At 47.4% G+C, this 18,468-nt stretch overlaps 1 protein-coding gene across 9 annotated transcripts in view; it reads right to left on the reverse strand.

The window, feature by feature from the left end:
- The window catches only part of dennd6b (DENN/MADD domain containing 6B), a 121,149-nt gene that overhangs the window by 8,924 nt on the left and 93,757 nt on the right, over positions 1-18,468 (reverse strand). For 6 of the 9 annotated variants that reach the window (XM_072471268.1, XM_072471270.1, XM_072471269.1 and 3 more), the window contains 2 exons: positions 16,939-17,048; positions 7,601-7,703 (listed from right to left, as the gene is read on the reverse strand). In XM_072471268.1, coding sequence (XP_072327369.1) covers positions 7,601-7,703; positions 16,939-17,048 — 213 coding nt within the window. Of the gene's footprint in view, positions 1-7,600; positions 7,704-15,620; positions 15,791-16,938; positions 17,049-18,468 lie in introns of those variants that run through there. The other 3 variants (XR_011934032.1, XM_072471273.1, XR_011934033.1) reach the window with 3 other exon arrangements.

Here is an 18,468-nt window from a genome sequence, read left to right on the forward strand (position 1 = left end):
TCCCCGATAAGAAACAACCATAGGTTTGCCCCGGGGGGAATGGATGGGGGATATGGAATGTGGCAAAGAGCAGGAATAACGCAACTGAAAGATCTATTTGTGGATGGGAAGTTCGCGAGTCTGGGAGCGCTGACCGAGAAATATGGGTTGCCCCAAGGGAATGCATTCAGGTATATGCAACTGAGGGCTTTTGCGAGGCAACAGGTGAGGGAATTCCCGCAGCTCCCGACGCATGAGATGCAGGACAGAGTGATCTCAAAGACATGGGTGGGGGATGGTAAGGTGTCAGATATATATAGGGAAATGAGGGACGAAGGGGAGACTATGGTAGATGAACTAAAAGGGAAATGGGAAGAAGAGCTGGGGGAGGAGATCGAGGAGGGGCTGTGGGCAGATGCCCTAAGCAGGGTAAACTCGTCGTCCTCGTGTGCCAGGCTAAGCCTGATTCAGTTTAAGGTATTACACAGGGCGCATATGACTGGAGCACGGCTCAGTAAATTTTTTGGGGTGGAGGATAGGTGTGCGAGGTGCTCGAGAAGCCCAGCGAATCATACCCATATGTTTTGGTCATGCCCGGCACTACGGGGGTTTTGGATGGGGGTGACAAAGGTGCTTTCAAAAGTAGTGGGGGTCCGGGTCGAACCAAGCTGGGGGTTGGCTATATTTGGGGTTGCACAAGAGCCGGGAGTGCAGGAGGCGAGAGAGGCCGATGTTTTGGCCTTTGCGTCCCTAGTAGCCCGGCGCAGGATATTGCTAATGTGGAAAGAAGCCAAGCCCCCGGAGGTGGAGACCTGGATAAATGACATGGCGGGGTTTATAAAGCTAGAGCGGATTAAGTTTGTCCTAAGGGGGTCGGCTCAAGGGTTCACCAGGCGGTGGCAACCGTTCGTCGAATACCTTGCGGATAGATAGATGGAATGGGAAAAAGAAGGCAGCAGCAGCAGCCCAGGATTTGGGGGCGGGGGGGGTGTAACTTGTGACAAGGCAGTTGCCAATTAGGGCTAGTTTTCATTTTTGTTATTTAATATTTATTCTTTTTTTTTGTTTATATAAAATAGGTCATTGTTATTTGTGCTGTTATAATATTGTGTAAAGGATGCACAATGTACTGTGTTGGTTGACCAAAAATTTTCAATAAAATATTTATTAAAAAAAAATGAAAGAGGACCCCCTGTCGCTGTGGACGTATGCGGGGTAACCGAACAGTGTGAAGATGCTGTTCAGGGCTTTAATGACTGTGGCCGCGGTCATGTCGGAGCAGGGAATGGCAAAAGGGAAGCGGGAGTATTCGTCCACTACATTAAGGAAATATGCGTTGCGGTCGGTGGAGGGGAGGGGCCCTTTGAAATCGAGACTGAGGCGTTCAAAGGGGCGGGAAGCCTTAATCAGGTGCGCTCCATCTGGCCTGAAAAAATGCGGCTTGCATTCCGCGCAGATGTGGCAGTCCCTTGTGACTGTACGGACCTCTTCTAAAGAGTATGGGAGATTGCGGGACTTGATGAAGTGGTAAAACCGAGTGACCCCCGGGTGGCAGAGGTCCTCGTGGAGGGTTTGGAGGCGGTCAATTTGTGCGTTGGCACATGTGCCACGGGATAGGGCATCGGACGGCTCGTTCAGCTTTCCGGGACGATACAAGATCTCATAGTTGAAGGTGGAGAGCTCGATCCTCCACCTTAAGATCTTGTCATTTTTAATCTTGCCCCGCTGTGCATTATCGAACATGAAGGCTACCGACCGTTGGTCAGTGAGGAGAGTGAATCTCCTGCCGGCCAGGTAATGCCTCCAATGTCGCACAGCTTCCACTATGGCTTGGGCTTCCTTTTCCACTGAGGAGTGGTGGATTTCTGAGGCGTGGAGGGTTCGGGAGAAGAAGGCCACGGGTCTGCCCGCTTGGTTAAGGGTAGCCGCTAGAGCTACGTCGGAGGCGTCGCTCTCGACCTGGAAGGGGAGGGACTCGTCGATGGCGCGCATCGTGGCCTTTGCGATGTCCGCTTTGATGCGGCTGAAGGCCTGGCAAGCCTCTGTCGACAGAGGGAAGGTCGTGGTCTGTATTAGGGGGCGGGCCTTGTCTGCGTACTGGGGGACCCACTGGGCGTAGTACGAAAAGAACCCCAGGCAGCGTTTCAGGGCTTTTGGGCAGTGCGGGAGGGGAAATTCCATGAGTGCGCGCATACGTTCGGGGTCGGGGCCTATTATCCCATTGCGCACTATGTAGCCCAGAATGGCTAGCCGATCGGTGCTAAAAACGCACTTGTCCTCGTTGTACGTGAGGTTCAAGGCTTTGGCGGTCTGGAGGAATTTTTGGAGGTTGGCGTCGTGGTCCTGCTGATCGTGGCCGCAGATGGTTACAATGTTGAGGTACGGGAACGTGGCCCGTAACCCATGTTGATCAACCATTCGGTCCATCTCCCGTTGTGACGCCAAAAGGGACCCGTAGGAAATGGTATAATCGCCCGTCTGCCTCGAAGGCTGTGTACTTGCGGTCACTTGGGTGGATGGGGAGCTGATGGTAGGCGGACTTGAGGTCCACGGTGGAGAAGACTTTATACTGGGCAATCCGATTGACCATGTCGGATATGCGGGGGAGAGGGTACGCGTCTAGTTGTGTGTACCTGTTGATGGTCTGGCTATAGTCAATGACCATCCTTTGTTTCTCCACTGTCTTCACTACTACCACATGCGCTCTCCAGGGACTATTGCTGGCCTGGATTATGCCCTCCTTTAGTAGCCGCTGGACTTCGGACCGAATGAAGGTCCGGTCCTGGGCGCTGTACCGTCTGCTCCTAGTGGCGACAGGTTTGCAATCCGGGGTGAGGTTCGCAAACAAGGACGGGGGTTGCACCTTGAGGGTAGCGAGGCCGCAGATAGTGAGTGGGGGTATGGGGCCGCCGAATTTAAACGTAAGGCTCTGTAGATTACATTGGAAATCTAATCCCAGCAAGGTGGGGGCACAGAGTTGGGGAAGGACGTTAAGTTTGTAGTTTTTGAATTTCCTCCCCTGTACTGTTAGGGTAACTATGCAGAATCCCTGGATCTGTACGGAGTGGGATCCTGCAGCTAGGCAAATCTTTTGTGCGCTGGGGTAGGTAGTTAAGGAACAGCGTCTTACCGTGTCGGGGTGTATAAAACTTTCCGTGCTCCCGGAGTCGACTAGGCATGGCATCTCGTGGCCATTAATTAGGACCGTTGTCGTCGTCGTCTGGAGAGTCCGGGGCCGAGCCTGATCGAGCGTAACCGAAGCGAGCCGTGGTTGTAGTAGTGGGGTGGGGTCCGTTGTTGCCGTCCAAGATGGCGTCGGGGATGGACAAAATGGCCGCCCCCATAAATCGCATGTGGCTGGGGGGTCACAAGATGGTGTCGGGGGTGGACAAAATGGCCGCCCCCATGCGTCGTACAGGTCGGGGGCGGTCCAAGATGGCAGCGCCCCTCCTCCCCTCGTGGTGGTCGGGACCCAAAATGGCGGCGTCTGCGGGTCGCACAACGGCGCCCCTCCTCCCCTCGTGGTGCTCGGGACCCAAAATGGCGGCGTCTGCGGGTCGCACAACGGCGCCCCTCCTCCCCTCGTGGTGCTCGGGACCCAAAATGGCGGCGTCTGCGGGTCGCACATGGTGTGCTGGGGGGTCTGGGGAGCGCTAGGACCGCGCGGAGTTCCCTCACTGCGAGCGCCAGAGCCACGGGCGCTAGGACCGCGAGGAGCTCCCTCACCGGGGACAGCGGTGGTCGGGGTCCAAGTAGGTGGCGCCAGCGGGTCAGGCGTGGGGCGCGGGACGGGGGTGAGGGTGGCGTTCGGGACGCGAAAAACCCCCTCCTCTCCGTGGAGAGTGTTGGCCGTGACCCAAAGCGGGAGCGCCGGCGGCGGGTCGTACATGGACTGCGGGGAGGGGGGTTGGGGGGCGTAGGCGGCGTGCAGGGCTCCCAGTTCTCCCGGGGCCGCGGTGGTCGGGACCCAGAGCGGCTGCGCCTGCGGGTCATACAAGGCGTGCTGGGGGGGCTGGGATGCATAGACTGGTTGTAGGGCTCCCTGTGGCCCCGGGACGACGGCGACCTCGCGGGATCGGCACACCACCGCATAATGGCCCTTTTTCCCGCAGCTTTTGCAGATGGCTGCGCGGGCCGGGCAGCGCTGTCGGGGGTGTTTTGCCTGGCCGCAGAAATAACAGCGGGCGCCCCCGGTGCGACTCGGCGTTTGGACTGCGCAAGCCTGTGGGGTGTCCGGGGGGGGGGGGTAGGGGGTTTGCCGCGACGGGTACGTACGGGGCCCAATGGCCTGCCGCGCGGTCGGGGCCATAGGCGCGGGTATTATGCGCGGCCACGTCTAGGGAGGCTGCTAGGGCCCGGGCCTCTGAGAGTCCTAGCGACTCTTTTTCTAGAAGTCTTTGGCGGATTTGGGAGGATTGCATACAAAAGCGTCGCGCATTAACATGTCCGTATGTTCATTTGCATTCACCGACGGGCAGCTGCAGGCTCGTCCCAAAATCAGCAGCGCGGCGTAGAACCCGTCCATCGATTCTCCGGGAGCTTGACGTCTTGTCGCGAGCTGGTAGCGAGCGTAGATTTGGTTAACTGGGCGAACGTAGAGATTTCTCAGTGCTGTGAACGCCGTCTGGAAATCGTCGGTGTCTTCAATGAGGGTGAAAATCTCCGTGCTCACCCTCGAGTGCAGGACCTGCAGTTTTTGTTCGTCTGAGACTCGGCCTGTGGTCGATCTGATGTAGGCCTCGAAGCAAGTCTGCCAGTGTTTGAAGGCTGCTGCCGCATTCACTGCGTGGGGGCTGATCCTCAGGCATTCTGGAATGATCCTGAGCTCCATAGTCCTTTTTAGGCACGCTTAATAAATTGTAGCGCACAAAGACTCCGTGAGACGAATAGAGTGAAGTCGATGAGGCTTTATTAAGCGTGTCTGTTCCCCAGCAGCCCGATAGTAAACTGGCCTGCGGGGGAAGACACCGGCTTCTTATACTTCGCCTTCAGGGCGGAGCTGGAGGTCAACGGCCAACCAGGACCCGGGATCTGTCAGCCAATGACATTAGGGCTTCCAGTCCCACATGACCCCCAATACATACTACCACAGGGGTGAAACCCACGCAGACAAGGGGAGAATGTGCAAACTATTTAGACATCTGTGATTGTTTTCAAAATCATACAGAAGAGATCCTGTTTGACGAGTTTGATGATCTGTTGCTGGTGTTTTCGATATTGTACCCTATAGATCCTGTTTAACTAGTTTGATAACCTGTTGTTGGTGTTTTAATGGCTGGTTTACATTCACTGGTATACATCATGGACATGGGTATAGAGAGCATACTTTCAAAGTTTGCACATGACACGAAACTCAAATGTAGTAAACAAAGAGAGTAACAAATTCAGAAAGACACCGACTGGTAACATGGGCAGAGAAATGTGAGGAAGAATGAGAAGAAGCAATAGACACTAAATGGTAAAGTTTCAAAGCGGGTACAAGAATAGAGACTCCTGGGGTGTACATTAATAAATCTTTGACGGTGGCAGGATAAGCCGAGAAGGTTGTTCAAAAAATATACTAGGACTTGGCGGGGGGGGGGGGGGGGGGGGGGGGGGGGGGGGGGGGGCGGTCCCAATAAATAAGCAGGTAGCGTTTGAGTTGGGGAATATCATGGTGGGCTCAGGGGGAAGGTTCGTAATGGTGAGTGGGAAATTGGAGGGGATGCCAGTGGTCGCGGTGAACGTTTATGCCCCAAATTGGGACGATGTTGAGTTCACGAGACGGGTGCTGGGGAAGCTCCCAGACCTCGACTCGCACTGGCTAATAGGGGGTGGATTTCAACACAGTTATTGAGCCGAAATTGGATGGGTCAAATCCATGGTTGGGGAGGGTATCGCTGGTGGCGAGAGAATTAAAAGGGTTTGTGGAGTGCATGGTCCCGAAAGACGTGCTGTTAGGTAATCTGGACATTCTGAATTCTCCCTCTGTGTACCCGGACAGGCGCCAGAATTTGGCGACTAGGGGTGTTTTCACAGTAACTTCATTGCAGTGTTAATGTAAGCCTACTTCTGACAATAAAGATTGTAAAAAATAATAAGTGTTGGATTGGAAGTGAGTCCTGGCCAGTATTTTCTTTGCAACCAAGATTCTCAGATTTAGTCCCACTCCCGTGAGCAGAGATGAATTCTGGTCTCTGAAAAATCATTTAACATCCAACAAGGCACTGACAAACGATGGGACACACTGACCTTTTTATCATAGTCAGCCAAGTTCCTTGGTAGGGATATTTTAATGAAAATAACCGAGAGCTCAATGTGCTTATTATAAGGCACTGGTAGTAACATGTGTCCCTGTGCTGCTTGGTATAAACATAAGACTTAAAATGATTAATTTCTTCATTAAATGGTTAAAAATTCACACCATTATAAATTTTAAAATAGTGTGTTGTGCTCCAACACCAAATACCTGACAAAATCCCATGTAGGTGTTGGATGAACATCAGCACTAATAGGGTTTGCTGATCATTGCTGAGAGCCTGTTTAGCACAGGGCTAAATCGCTGGCTTTGAAAGCAGACCAAGGCAGGCTAGCAGCACGGTTCAGTTCCCGTAACAGCCTCCCCGAACAGGTGCCGGAATGTGGCGACTAGGGGCTTTTCTCACAGTAACTTAATTTGAAGCCTACTTGTGACAATAAGCGATTTTCATTTCATTCATTACCCTGGGCTTTTTGTACACAGCAAACCTTGATCCCAAGACTATGATAGGTAATTTCAAAGATATGGACAGTTAGAACATTTTCACAAGAGTGACCTTAAAAGAGCTTAAATACATCCTTCACCACCCAACACCTGACCTTCACTAGACTGTAGTCACCCAATCACTCCTTTCCCCAACGACAAATACTGGCATCCAGTCACCCAACATATTACGTTTAAAACGTTTGGCTTGATTTTCAAAATTTCCCCCACAGCCTAGCTCAATCAAGTTACTCCAGCATGAAATCCCCAATTCAGCACCTTTGATGCCCTTGGCCCTGTTATCTGGAAATGCCCTCAGCAGCCATGAGTCTTCATTTTTTTTTTTTTTTTAAAAACCTTCCTCAAAATTCATCCTTTCAAGTTTGCTTTCAATCACCCCTCTGATTGCTCCCTCTAGTCAGAGATTTTTTTCCTACCTCTTCGATAAAGTGCAGTGGGACATTGGTGTTAAAGATGCTGTACAGATGTAAGTTATTGTAGCAGTAGAGATATGGTAGGGTTGGGGTGGCACAGTGGCCAGCACTGCTGTCTCACGGCGCTGAGGACCCGAGTTCGATCGCGGCCCTGTATCACTGTCTGTGTGGAGTTTGCATATTCTCCCCTTGTCTGCGTGGGTCTCACCCCCACAACCCAAAGATGTGCAAGGTAAATGGATTGGCCATACTAAATTGTCCCTTAATGTTTGTGTGGGTCTCACCCCCACAACCCAAAGATGGGCAAGGTAAGTGGATTGGTCATACTAAATTGTCCCTTAATTGGGGAAAAAATAATTGGATACTTTAAATTAAATAAAAGACATATGGCAGGGTTGACCTGAACAGCTATCCTCACCCAAACCTATTTGCAATATCTAAAGCTTCGACGATGACCCGTACTTACTGCCTCACACAACACCTCAAGGTGAAGAATCTCCAGCTTCTTACACATCTCCTGGTATCTCATTCGAAACCAGCCATCAAAGTTAGGAGATTTTAAAAAACGTCTGTCAATTCAAGAAAACAAATTCTGCTCAGACCAGTAACCTAATACAGTAGTACCTCAGAATTATAGACATGTGAGCAGGCTCAAAATACAGCAGAGAACCAAGTTGAGTATAGAAAGCACAGGGGAGAACTGAAAAAGGAAATTAAAGGGGCAAATAGTGTGGATAAAAATAGATTAGCGGCTGACATAAAAAGGAACCCAAAGGTCTGTTACAAACATGTAAAGAGTAGTCCAAGAAAGTGTGGAGCCAATTAAAGACCTAAAAGAAGAAAATGTTACAGAGTAAGGAGAAAGAACCTGGCATTGAGACTAACTGGATTGCTTTACACAAGCGTCGATGCAGACTTTAATCATCTACAGTCATCCGCTCTACCAGCTGAGCTATCGAAGGAGAGGCTGAGTCGATGCAGACTTGATGGACCAAAAAGATTTACTTGCGGTGGGCATGGCCAAGGTATTATTGGAGTACTTTACAGAGGATGCCTGCCAATATCATTATAATGGAGGATCCAGTAGAGAAATTGGACAGGACAGAGTTAAAGAGGGCATAACCTAACATAATTTAACTGGAAGTGTTCAAAGCCCCAATGTCTTGAATCCTAGGTTGATGAAGGAAGTCAGGATGGAAACTATGAAGGGTCTGGCTACAATGTTCTGCACCTAATCCGCCTTATACAAGGGAGCGGTGCCAGAGAATTGGAAGATTGCAAATGTTACATAGAAAGGGGAGGAAAATAAATTTGTCATCTGCAGGCTGATCAGCCTAACTTTGGTGATGGAGAAACTTCGAGACAGAATCAGATTTTACTGGCCCCAGGTGGGAAGCTAGGGGGCAGGAGTGGAGGTAGATGGCAAAAAGCCTGGAAGCATATCCTCAACACAGAGTTGCCACTGTGTATTTTTCACGCAGTGGAAATTACATCAGCTTGGCCATTGCCAACCAGAGACAGGTGGCAAAGTTAATTAATTATACGGTCAATTGACATCCCTTCTCCCAGGCTGCCTGAACTTTGCCAGTGATGGAGATGCCATCGGGGGGGGGGAGAGAGAGAGAGAAGAGACAGAAACAGCTGAATGGCGATAGCGTCCAGCGGTGCTGGGGGGGGGGGTCAATCAAAACCACAGGGTCCATAGCCCAATAATGTATACTGTAAATGCAGTATATAGTGGGGAGGGTAGTGACAAACTTCAGGAGGACATTAAGCAATAAAACACACGGCAAATTAAATGACAGTACAGAAAAATGTGAAGTGTTGCACTGCCTCCATTATCAGAGGGATAGCATACAAAACGCAAGGAAGTTCTGCTAAACGTTTATCAATCAGTGGTCAGGTCCCAGCTGAAATACTACATCCAATCCTAACACGACATTTTATAAAGGATGTCGATGCCTTGGAAAAGGTGCAGGGAAGATTTACTTGAATGGAATCAGGGACAGAGGACTTCAATTGCGTGGAGTGATTAAAGAAGCTAAGGTTGTTCTTAAAGAGAGACGGGTACATGGAAATTTGATAAAGTGTCCAAAATCTTGAGGTTTTGATAGGGTAAATAAGGAGAAACTGTTTCCAGTGGTAGAAGGGTCATTAACCAGAGGACAAATACTTAAGAAAATGGTAAAAGAAAATGGTAAAAGAACTGGAGCCGACACAAGGCTAGACATATTTATGCAGCAAGTTATGATCCGGAATACACTGCCTAAAAATGTGGTGAAAATAGATTTGCAATAACTCTCAAAAGGCAATTGGGTAAATACTTGAAGAGAAAACAATTGTAGGACTACGGGGAAAGAGTAGGAATGTGCGAGTTCTTTCAAAGAGCTGGCACAGACACATCGAGCCTCCTTACGTGTTGTATCATTCTATCTGTGGGTCAGTTTAGCTCAGTTGGCTGGACAGCTGGGTCGGGATGCAGAGCGAGGCCAGCAGCAATGGGTTCAGCAAGGGCAGCACGGTAGCATAGTGGATAGCACAATTGCTTCACAGCTCCAGGATCCCAGGTTCGATTCCGGCTTGGGTCACTGTCTGTGCGGAGTCTGCACGTCCTCCCCGTGTGTGCGTGGGTTTCCTCCGGGTGCTCCGGTTTCCTCCCACAGTCCAAAGATGTGCAGGTTAGGTGGATTGGCCATGATAAATTGCCCTTAGTGTCCAAAATTGCCCTTAGTGTTGGATGGGGTTACTGGGTTATGGGGATAGGGTGGAGGTGTGGGCTTGGGTAGGGTGCTCTTTCCAAGAGTCGGTGCAGACTCGATGGGCCGAATGGCCTCCTTCTGCCCTGTAAATTCTATGATAAAAAAAAAAAATTCTATGAAAATTCCCGTTTTGGTTGAAGTTATTCATAAAGGCTCTGCCTTCGCAACCTTGCCTTTAGTCTGAGGTTATTCATGTAAGCCTGCGTGATGATCCTCAGGTTAAATCACCATCAGCCAGCTCTCCCCCTCAAAGGGGAAAGCAGCCTATGGTCATCTGGGACTATGGCGACTTTACCTTCATCATTCTATGATTGAAAACCTTCAACCAGATGCAAGGTTACTGACATACGGTTCAAGTTCTTCCTGTTTGCAGTGACTGAAATAGCAATCATTGTGATTGGATTTAAGGAAGAATTTTGAAGGTGGAGAGCGCTGTAGTGAGAAGCACTTTAGGGAAGAATTCCAAAGTGTGGGATTAGTTGGCTGCAGGATCTGCCGATTAGTAGAGTATTGTAGTGGGGTGGGAATAGGAAGAAAGTGGGTAACAGAGTGGGAATTGAGAGAAATTTCATAGATAGGAAGTGGCATAGCCTTGGAAGAAACTGAACACAAGGTACGCAAATCAATGTGCTGAAGGATAGGTTGGCAAAAGCAGGTTGAGAGGTAATATTTTGTATGGTAAATTACCTGTTGTTAAGTTGGAGTTTGTGCAAGACATCATTAATAACCTGAATCTAGAGGCAAAGATATTGTTCGGAAAACAAAGGTGGTCTTAAGGGATTTATATTTATATTGGTAGACATTAGAAATAAGGTACAGTTTTAAATGTGTTTAATTTAATGTTTCTGTGCCTGGAAGGGTCAAACCTATAGTAGATTCATGCTGCAGAACAGTGATTATATGTGTGGGGGTTGGTTAAATTCCAACTATGTTTCTGTTGTGCTTAGAGAGGGTTACGGCACGAAGAATAAATAAATCAGCAGTGGTTTCTTACCAAACTAATGTGGCAGGGGGATGGGATCCAATGTAGGAAGTCGGAGGGAAGTTAAACAGGGCCAGAAACAAAAAGCAGTAAAGGGGGGGGAGGGAGTGTAAGGCAGAGAAGCCATAGTCAAAAATCAAAAAGGGACACAGTACAGGGTACAGTGACTGAGGAGAGTGTGAAAAGGGAGGTGGCCAATGCAGGATTGAGGGTGTTGTACCTAAATGCGCACAGTCTACCGAACAAGGTAAATGAGCTTGTTGCGCACATTGAAATTGGCCGGTACAATGTTGGCATTACAGAGACATGGCTGCAGGGGGATCAGGGCTGGTATCTAAATATCCAAGGATATATGTCCTATCGAAAGGACAGGCAGATGGGCAAAGGGGGCAGGGTTGCATTGTTAGTACGGAATGAAGTGAAATCAATAGCAAGGAGTGATATAGGATCAGAAGGCATAGAATCTCTGTAGGTAGAGTTGAGGAATCGCAAAGGTAAAAAGATCCTGATGGGAGTTATGTACAGGCCCCCTAGCAGTAGTCAGGATGTGGGGCAGAAAATAAATCAGGAGATAGAAAAGGCATGTAAAAAAGGCAACACTACAATAATCATGGGGGGCTTCAATATGCAGGTGGACTGGGAAAATAAGGTTGGTAGTGGATCCCAAGAAATGTCATTTGTACAATGTCTAAGAGATGGGTTTTTTTGAGCAGCTTGTGACAGAGCCTACTAGGGAACAGGCAATTCTGGATTTGGTGACGTGTAATGAGGCAGACTTGATTAGGGAACTTAAGGTGAAGGAACTCTTAGGGAGCAGTGACCACAATATGATAGAATTTACCCTGCAGTTTGAGAGGGAGAAGCTGCAATAAGTATTACAATTAAATAAGGGTAACTACAAAGACATGAGGGAGGAGCTGGCCAGAGTTGATTGGTGAAGGAGCCTAGCAGGGAAGACAGTGGAACAGTAATGGCAGGAATTTTTGGCCGTTTTTAGGGAGGCACAGCAGAAATTTATCCCAAGGAGGAGGAAACATGCAAAGGGGAGGACAAGGCATCCATGGCTGACGAGGGATGTCAAGGACAGCATAAAGGCTAAGGAAAAAGCATACAAAATGGCGAGGATTAGTGGGAAACCAGAGGATTGGGAAGCCTTTAAAAGCGAGCAGAGGACAATTAAAAAAGCAATAAGGGGGGAGACGATGAAGTACGAGTGCCAGCTAGCTAGTAATATAAAGGAAGATAGGAAGAGATTTTTTTCAATATATAAAAGGTAAGAGAGAGGCAAAAATAGACATTGGATCACTAGAAAATGTGGCTGGAGAAGTAATAATAGGAAACAAAGACATGGCAGACGAACTGAATAGTTACTTTGCATCAGTCTTCACGGTGGAAGACACCAGTGGGATTCCAGAGCTCCAGGAGAACCAGGGGCAGAGGTGAGTGCAGTGACCATTACCAAGGACAAGGTTCTGGGGAAACGGAAAGGTCTGAAGGTGGATAAGTCACTTGGACCAGATGGACTACACCCCAGGGTCCTGAAAGAGATAGCTAAGGAAATTGTTGATGGCATTAGTGATGATCTTTCAGGAATCACTGGAGGCAGGAAGGGTCCCAGAGGACTGGACAGTGGCTAATGTAACACCACTGTTATGAAGGGAGGGAGGCAGAAGACGGGAAATTATAGGCCGGTTACCCTGACTACAGTCATTGGTAAGATTTTAGAGTTTGTTATTAAAGATGAGATCGCGAAGCACTTGGAAGTGCATGGTAAAATAGGACTGAGTCAGCACGGCTTTGTCAAAAGGAGGTCGTGTCTGACAAATCTGTTAGAGTTCTTTGAGGAGGTAACAAGCAAGTTAGACAAAGAAGAATCAGTGGATGTGATTTTTTTAGATTTCCAAAAGGCCTTTGACAAGGTGCCGCATAGGAGACTGTTAAATAAGTTTAAAAGACCATTGTGTTAAGGGTAATATCCTGGCATGGATAGAGGATTGGCTGACTGGCAGAAGGCAAAGAGTGGGGATAAAGGGGTCTTTTTCAGGCTGGCAGCCGGTGACTAGCGGTGTGCCTCAGGGGTCTGTGCTGTGACCACAACTTTTTACAATATACATTAATGATCTGGAAGAAGGTACTGAAGGCACTGTTGCTAAGTTTGCAGATGATACAAAGATCTGTAGAGGTACAGGTAGTATTGAGGAAGCAAGGGGGCTGCAGAAGGACTTGGACAAGCTAGGAGAGTGGGCAATGAAATGACAAATGAAATACAATGTGGAAAAGTGTGAGGTTATGCACTTTGGAAGGAGGAATCTAGGCATAGACTATTTTCTAAATGGGGAAATGCTTCGGAAAGCAGAAGCACAAAGGGACGTGGGAGTCCTTGTTCATGGTTCTCTTGAGGTTAATGTGCAGGTTCAGTCAGCAGTTAAGAAGGCAAATGCAATGTTAGCATTCATGTCAAGAGGGCTAGGATACAAGACCAGGGATGTACTTCTGAGGCTGTATAAGGCTCTGGTCAGATCCCATTTGGAGTATTGTGAGCAGTTTTGGGCCCCATATCTAAGGAAGGATGTGCTGGCCTTGGAAAGGGTCCAGAGGCGGTTCACAAGAATAATCCCTGGAATGAAGAACTTGGCGTATGAGGAATGTTTGAGGACTCTGGGTCTGTACTCGTTGGAGTTTAGAAGGATGAGAGGGGATTTTATTGAAACGTACAAGACACTGCAAGCCCTGGATAGAGTGGATGTGGAGAGGATGTTTCCACTTGTAGGAAAAACTAGAACCAGAGGACACCATCTCAGATTAAAGGGGCGATCCTATAAAACAGAGATGAGGAGGAATTCTTTCAGCCAGAGGGTGGTGAATCTGTGGAACTCTTTGCCGCAGAAGGCTGTGGAAGCCAATTCACGGAGTGTCTTTAAGGCAGAGATAGATAGGTTCTTGATTAATAAGGGGATCAGGGGTTATGGGGAGAAAGCAGGAGAATGGGGATGAGAAAAATATCAGCCATGATTGAATGACGAAGCAGACTCGATGGGCCAAGTGGCCTAATTCTGCTCCTATGTCTTATGGTCTTATGGTGGAGAAGCTTTTAGGTTTTAGTTTAGCTAATTTGATTGCAGTTGGAGATAGTTAGTGAGAGAGAAGGCTGCTCTCATTGTTCTGCCAGAAGCAATTGGTTTAGAAAGCCAGAGAGGGAACATCTCGCTCAGCTTTGTTAGAAGAAAAGCCATACCATGAGTGATGATTAAGAAACCAGTGCAAAGATCTGGTGAGCAGCTAGTTAAGGAAACTAGAGAAATGAAGAAAAGATCCAAGGTGTCAGAGTTTAAGAGTTTTACAACACAACACTGTTCAGTAAAGACAGACGGAGCTGAGAAGAAGGCCGAGAGGCCAAAAGGATATTTGAAATGACTTTCAGGTTTGAGAGGTTTTACTGCAGTCTGTGGAACATGAGTTGAAATAACTATGGAAATCGAAGACTAGATTTCGGAATTTGTGTAAAAGCAGTTCAGACAAAGAAAACCTAAAAGAAAGTGGTGTAAACTCTTGGACTGGATTCAATGTTAAAATGGAGCAGAAGCTTGGGTTAAGAGTCATTTGTAAAATCTGGACTGGACTTCAGAATTCAAACCCCCTAAGGGAAAGCATAATTATTATTTTTTTTAAATTTAGAGTACCCAATTCATTTTTTCCAATTAAGGGGCAATTTAGCGTGGCCAATCCACCTAGCCTGCATATTTTTGGGTTGTGGGGGTAAAACCCACATAAACATGGGGAGAATTTGCAAACTCCACAGTGACCCAGAGCTGGGATTGAACCTGGGACCTCAGCGCCGTGAGGCCGCAGTCCTAACCCACTGCACCACCATGCTGCCCTGGTAAAGCATAATTATGAGAGAAGATTTTAAAGCATGTTTTGGCAGTGATGTTTGGAAACATTTGCGTAACAATCATCTGGGGGATTCGGTGGAGTGTATGTATTTGACCACAGCCAATCTGTGTGCTTACAAGGGACAGATAAGACAATTGTATCTTAAGATATACTTTGCAATCCATGCTAATCTTTAAATCGGTATTTATATATTAAGCTAAGGAGTGGGTAAAGGAGTTTTGTATTATAATCCAATTTTTCCATGTTTAATAAATGTTTTTTTTCTTGTTGTCAAAACTAATGAGCAGTCCTGTAACTCTTTTCCTACACATTTTAGAGAAAAACTAAAGTTACGGTCTTTTCAGCCAAGGTTCCAGCTGTAGGGCGGGAAAACAAAGCGAAACGTCGCGTCTTCCACCTGGGACGGGAGGCTCTGGCAAGAAACTACACTACAGGAGAAAAAGGGGTTCCTGCTACGCCCATAGCACAGATCGGATCGTTCTCCTACACCGTCCAAACCTGCGATGTCATCTGGAGGAGGCATGTGGGTCAACTGATGACAGGGAGCACCAATCCATCAGAAGCAGAACCTGGACCACGGCCTGGACCTTTCCAAATACCTGTCGCTAACAGAACCAATTGGGGGAAAACAGCACCTCAACTGGAAATCTCGCACCAAGTCAACCTCAGATCAGAACGCCAACTCTGGTTAAAATAAACACTGATGAGTTTGCCGATAGCCATACAGAGAATAACAACCTCCAAATTGTCTGACTTATTGACTGTTGTTTTTCATGTTGCACTTGTTTAATGTGTTGGAGCGTTAGATTTAAAGGGGAAGGAAATGTTGTGCGTTTATAGTGATTTCTTACCAGCAGCACTGAAGCTGAACAGGACACTTTAAGATAATGTATGCATGCATGGAGTCATCAAAGGAGATGCCGTCGACCGTTTGCGCAGGTAACTGTCAGAGTAGGTCTTCAGTCTGTGCTGAACACATTTCCTTAATTAGTTGAATTTCTGTGGCCTCCTAGCCTCAATCCTGCAAATATTAATCCACAAAATCTTCCAGTTATAACATCAACTGGGATTGTAACAATGTGACTGATGGTTTCAGCAGCAGCAGCAGGAATAACATGGGTAAAAGACTTTGGAGGTTGAAGTTGTCCACCATGGACATGAACTGGATGTGGGATTTTAATTTCAACTCAAGGTAGAGCAGAATATCAAGGCTGTGCACCTTAAGGTTTATTTGAAATGCCATCTCGAGTTGTGTGAAAAGAGTTAGGACCAGGAGCTAAGATAAAGGAGGCTGGATTTTTGTGTTGGGGACAGGAAACTGGAGTCAGGACTATTTCCGGGTCCTGAACACAAACCCGGGGCCGGGGAAAAGAATGGTCACTTAGCTGGGATTTTCACATAGGATCCCCCATTAATTGACGTGGAAACAGGCTTCCTATCCAAATAAAAGTTATGGGCAAGTTCTAAACTGGAAGGTCAATCAGAGGCCTTCCAGCTTGAACAGCAGCCTTTAAGGAGCGGTAAGTAACTGAGTGAGCGTTTCAATCTGGGGCCCAGCCAACCAACTCTTTCAAAAGTTTAAATAAAAAGCAGAAAAAGCAGCTCAACTTTGGGTAGGGGACTGGGGGTGAATCCCTCTACAGGGTGCCCTTTTGTTGTATCTGCACGCAGGCAGGCAGGTAGGGCCTCTCGACCTACCTGGAGTGCTGGCCCAAAGCCTGCTACTCGGTGCCAATGTCTAGGCAATTAAATTATCCCCCCTTGGGTTAGGAAACTGGAGGTCAAATGCAAAATCCTAGTTGGTCTCCTTTCAGTGTTTTGACAAGGCTCTTAATGAGCCTAATTATCTGTCTGCCTGCTGGAGACACTGATAGCCTCCTGGTCCTGAATCTGCCTTCGCGCAAATGGCCAACACCAGAAACAATATTAGGAAATTGGCATGCGGATTGCCACTGGTATTTTCAGGTCCTAGCCACACCTTAGTTCCCGACCTCAGTGGGGCCCAAATATTCAGCCCAGAGTTTCTGACAAAGAGGATACAAAATGTCTTTGATCAAGTCACTGGTTTTCTAAACAAAGTGATTCTCCAATCCAAAATAATAGGTTTAATACTTCACAGCTCCCTTACTTGCAGTCAAGTTTGCAATTAGATTTAATGTCATGCTCTACCTGTATAGTCCTATCCAATCCCCTTTTTGAACAGAGGTCAGCTGTGGTCCAGCATATTCCAGTGTCTTCATGAATTCTTCTTTGATAAAGGGGCGGATCTGCGGTGGGTTCTGTCAGAAAAAGATAGTAGAAATAATGAAATTTGTTTTCTGCTGGGAACGGCATTCTGACTCTTAAGTAGGGTCTTATTACTTGCTCCCAAATCACCACTACTAGCTCTCCATGGGAGCAGCTCAAAGATTTACCATCCTAAGTTCCTCCAATATTGAATCCGGAGCTTCTGACCTTTACCTCAACCCACTAACTGATGAAGAATGGGGACAGTTGCAAATCCTTGCACTGGCATTGCATGCATCAGTGTACCAGCAGTTCTGCCACGTCATTCATATTATTATTATGCTGCACCAACTTGCTCCATCTTTTAACATGACATTAAGGAGAGTGTAGCGGAGCACTTCAACAAATGTGAGCTGATCAGGGTGAGCCAGAATATATTTGTAAGGGATAAATCTGACAAAACTAACCAAATATTCTGAGGAGGTTACTAACATAGTAGGTAAGGGAGAGTCTCCGAATATTATTTTATGGTTTTCCAATGGCATTTGATTAGGTTCCACATGAGACTCTTGATAATAGAATGGGAAACCTGGCTTTGCCAACGACACTCGCATCCCAACAAAACAAAAAAATCAAAGTGGATGGAACTGGAAGCAAATCTTTGGGGAAGAGTGAAGTCATCCACTTTGGACTTGAGAAACAGAGATCAGAATATTTTTAAATGGCAGGAAGCTAGGAACTCTGGAGCAGCAGAAAGATTTGAGTTCGCTATGCAAACCACTAAAAGTGGTTAGATACAAAAAAATTAAAAAGGTTAATGGGATGTTCGCCTTTACCTAAAGGGGGATGGAATACGAAGGGATGGGAGTAAAATGTGCTGGTTAGATTTTATTTGGAGTTCTGCGTCTAGTTCAGAGCACTGCATCTCAGGAAGGGCACACTGGTCATGGAGGGGATGCAGTGCAGATTCACCAGAATGAAACCTGGGATAAAGAGGTAAAATTATGAGACTTGTGTAACTCTTGAATATAGCAGATTATGGGGAGTTGAAGGGTGAGCTGTTAAGATGATTGATGCGACCATCAATTCACACAAGACGGAGAGTTGAAGTGAACAGTGGTTTTAATCAGCTAGAACTGTGCCTGCCTGCGACTGCTCTGTACTGAGTGCCGCCTACAGGCTGCAGCTCTATATACCTCCCCCGAGGGGGCAGAGCCACAGGCGGAGCTGACAGGAGCATCAACATAATACAATACAATGTAATGCAATTACAATGGTGAATGGTAGCAGTAATACATTCACCACAATGATTAAAAGATTGATAGGATAGGGGACTTCCGGTGGCAGCTATGAAGGAGTAGGTCGCACATTTGGTGGCTCCCGCTCGGGTTGGAACTTTGGACCTTTCCCCCCCCCGATTTTTCGTCAGTTCTGAAGTGCAAAATTGATGTTGGATACAACTGTGACGAAGAA

Source organism: Scyliorhinus torazame, chromosome 13 (genome assembly GCF_047496885.1).
Source record: "Scyliorhinus torazame isolate Kashiwa2021f chromosome 13, sScyTor2.1, whole genome shotgun sequence".
NCBI classification, from domain to species: domain Eukaryota; kingdom Metazoa; phylum Chordata; class Chondrichthyes; order Carcharhiniformes; family Scyliorhinidae; genus Scyliorhinus; species Scyliorhinus torazame.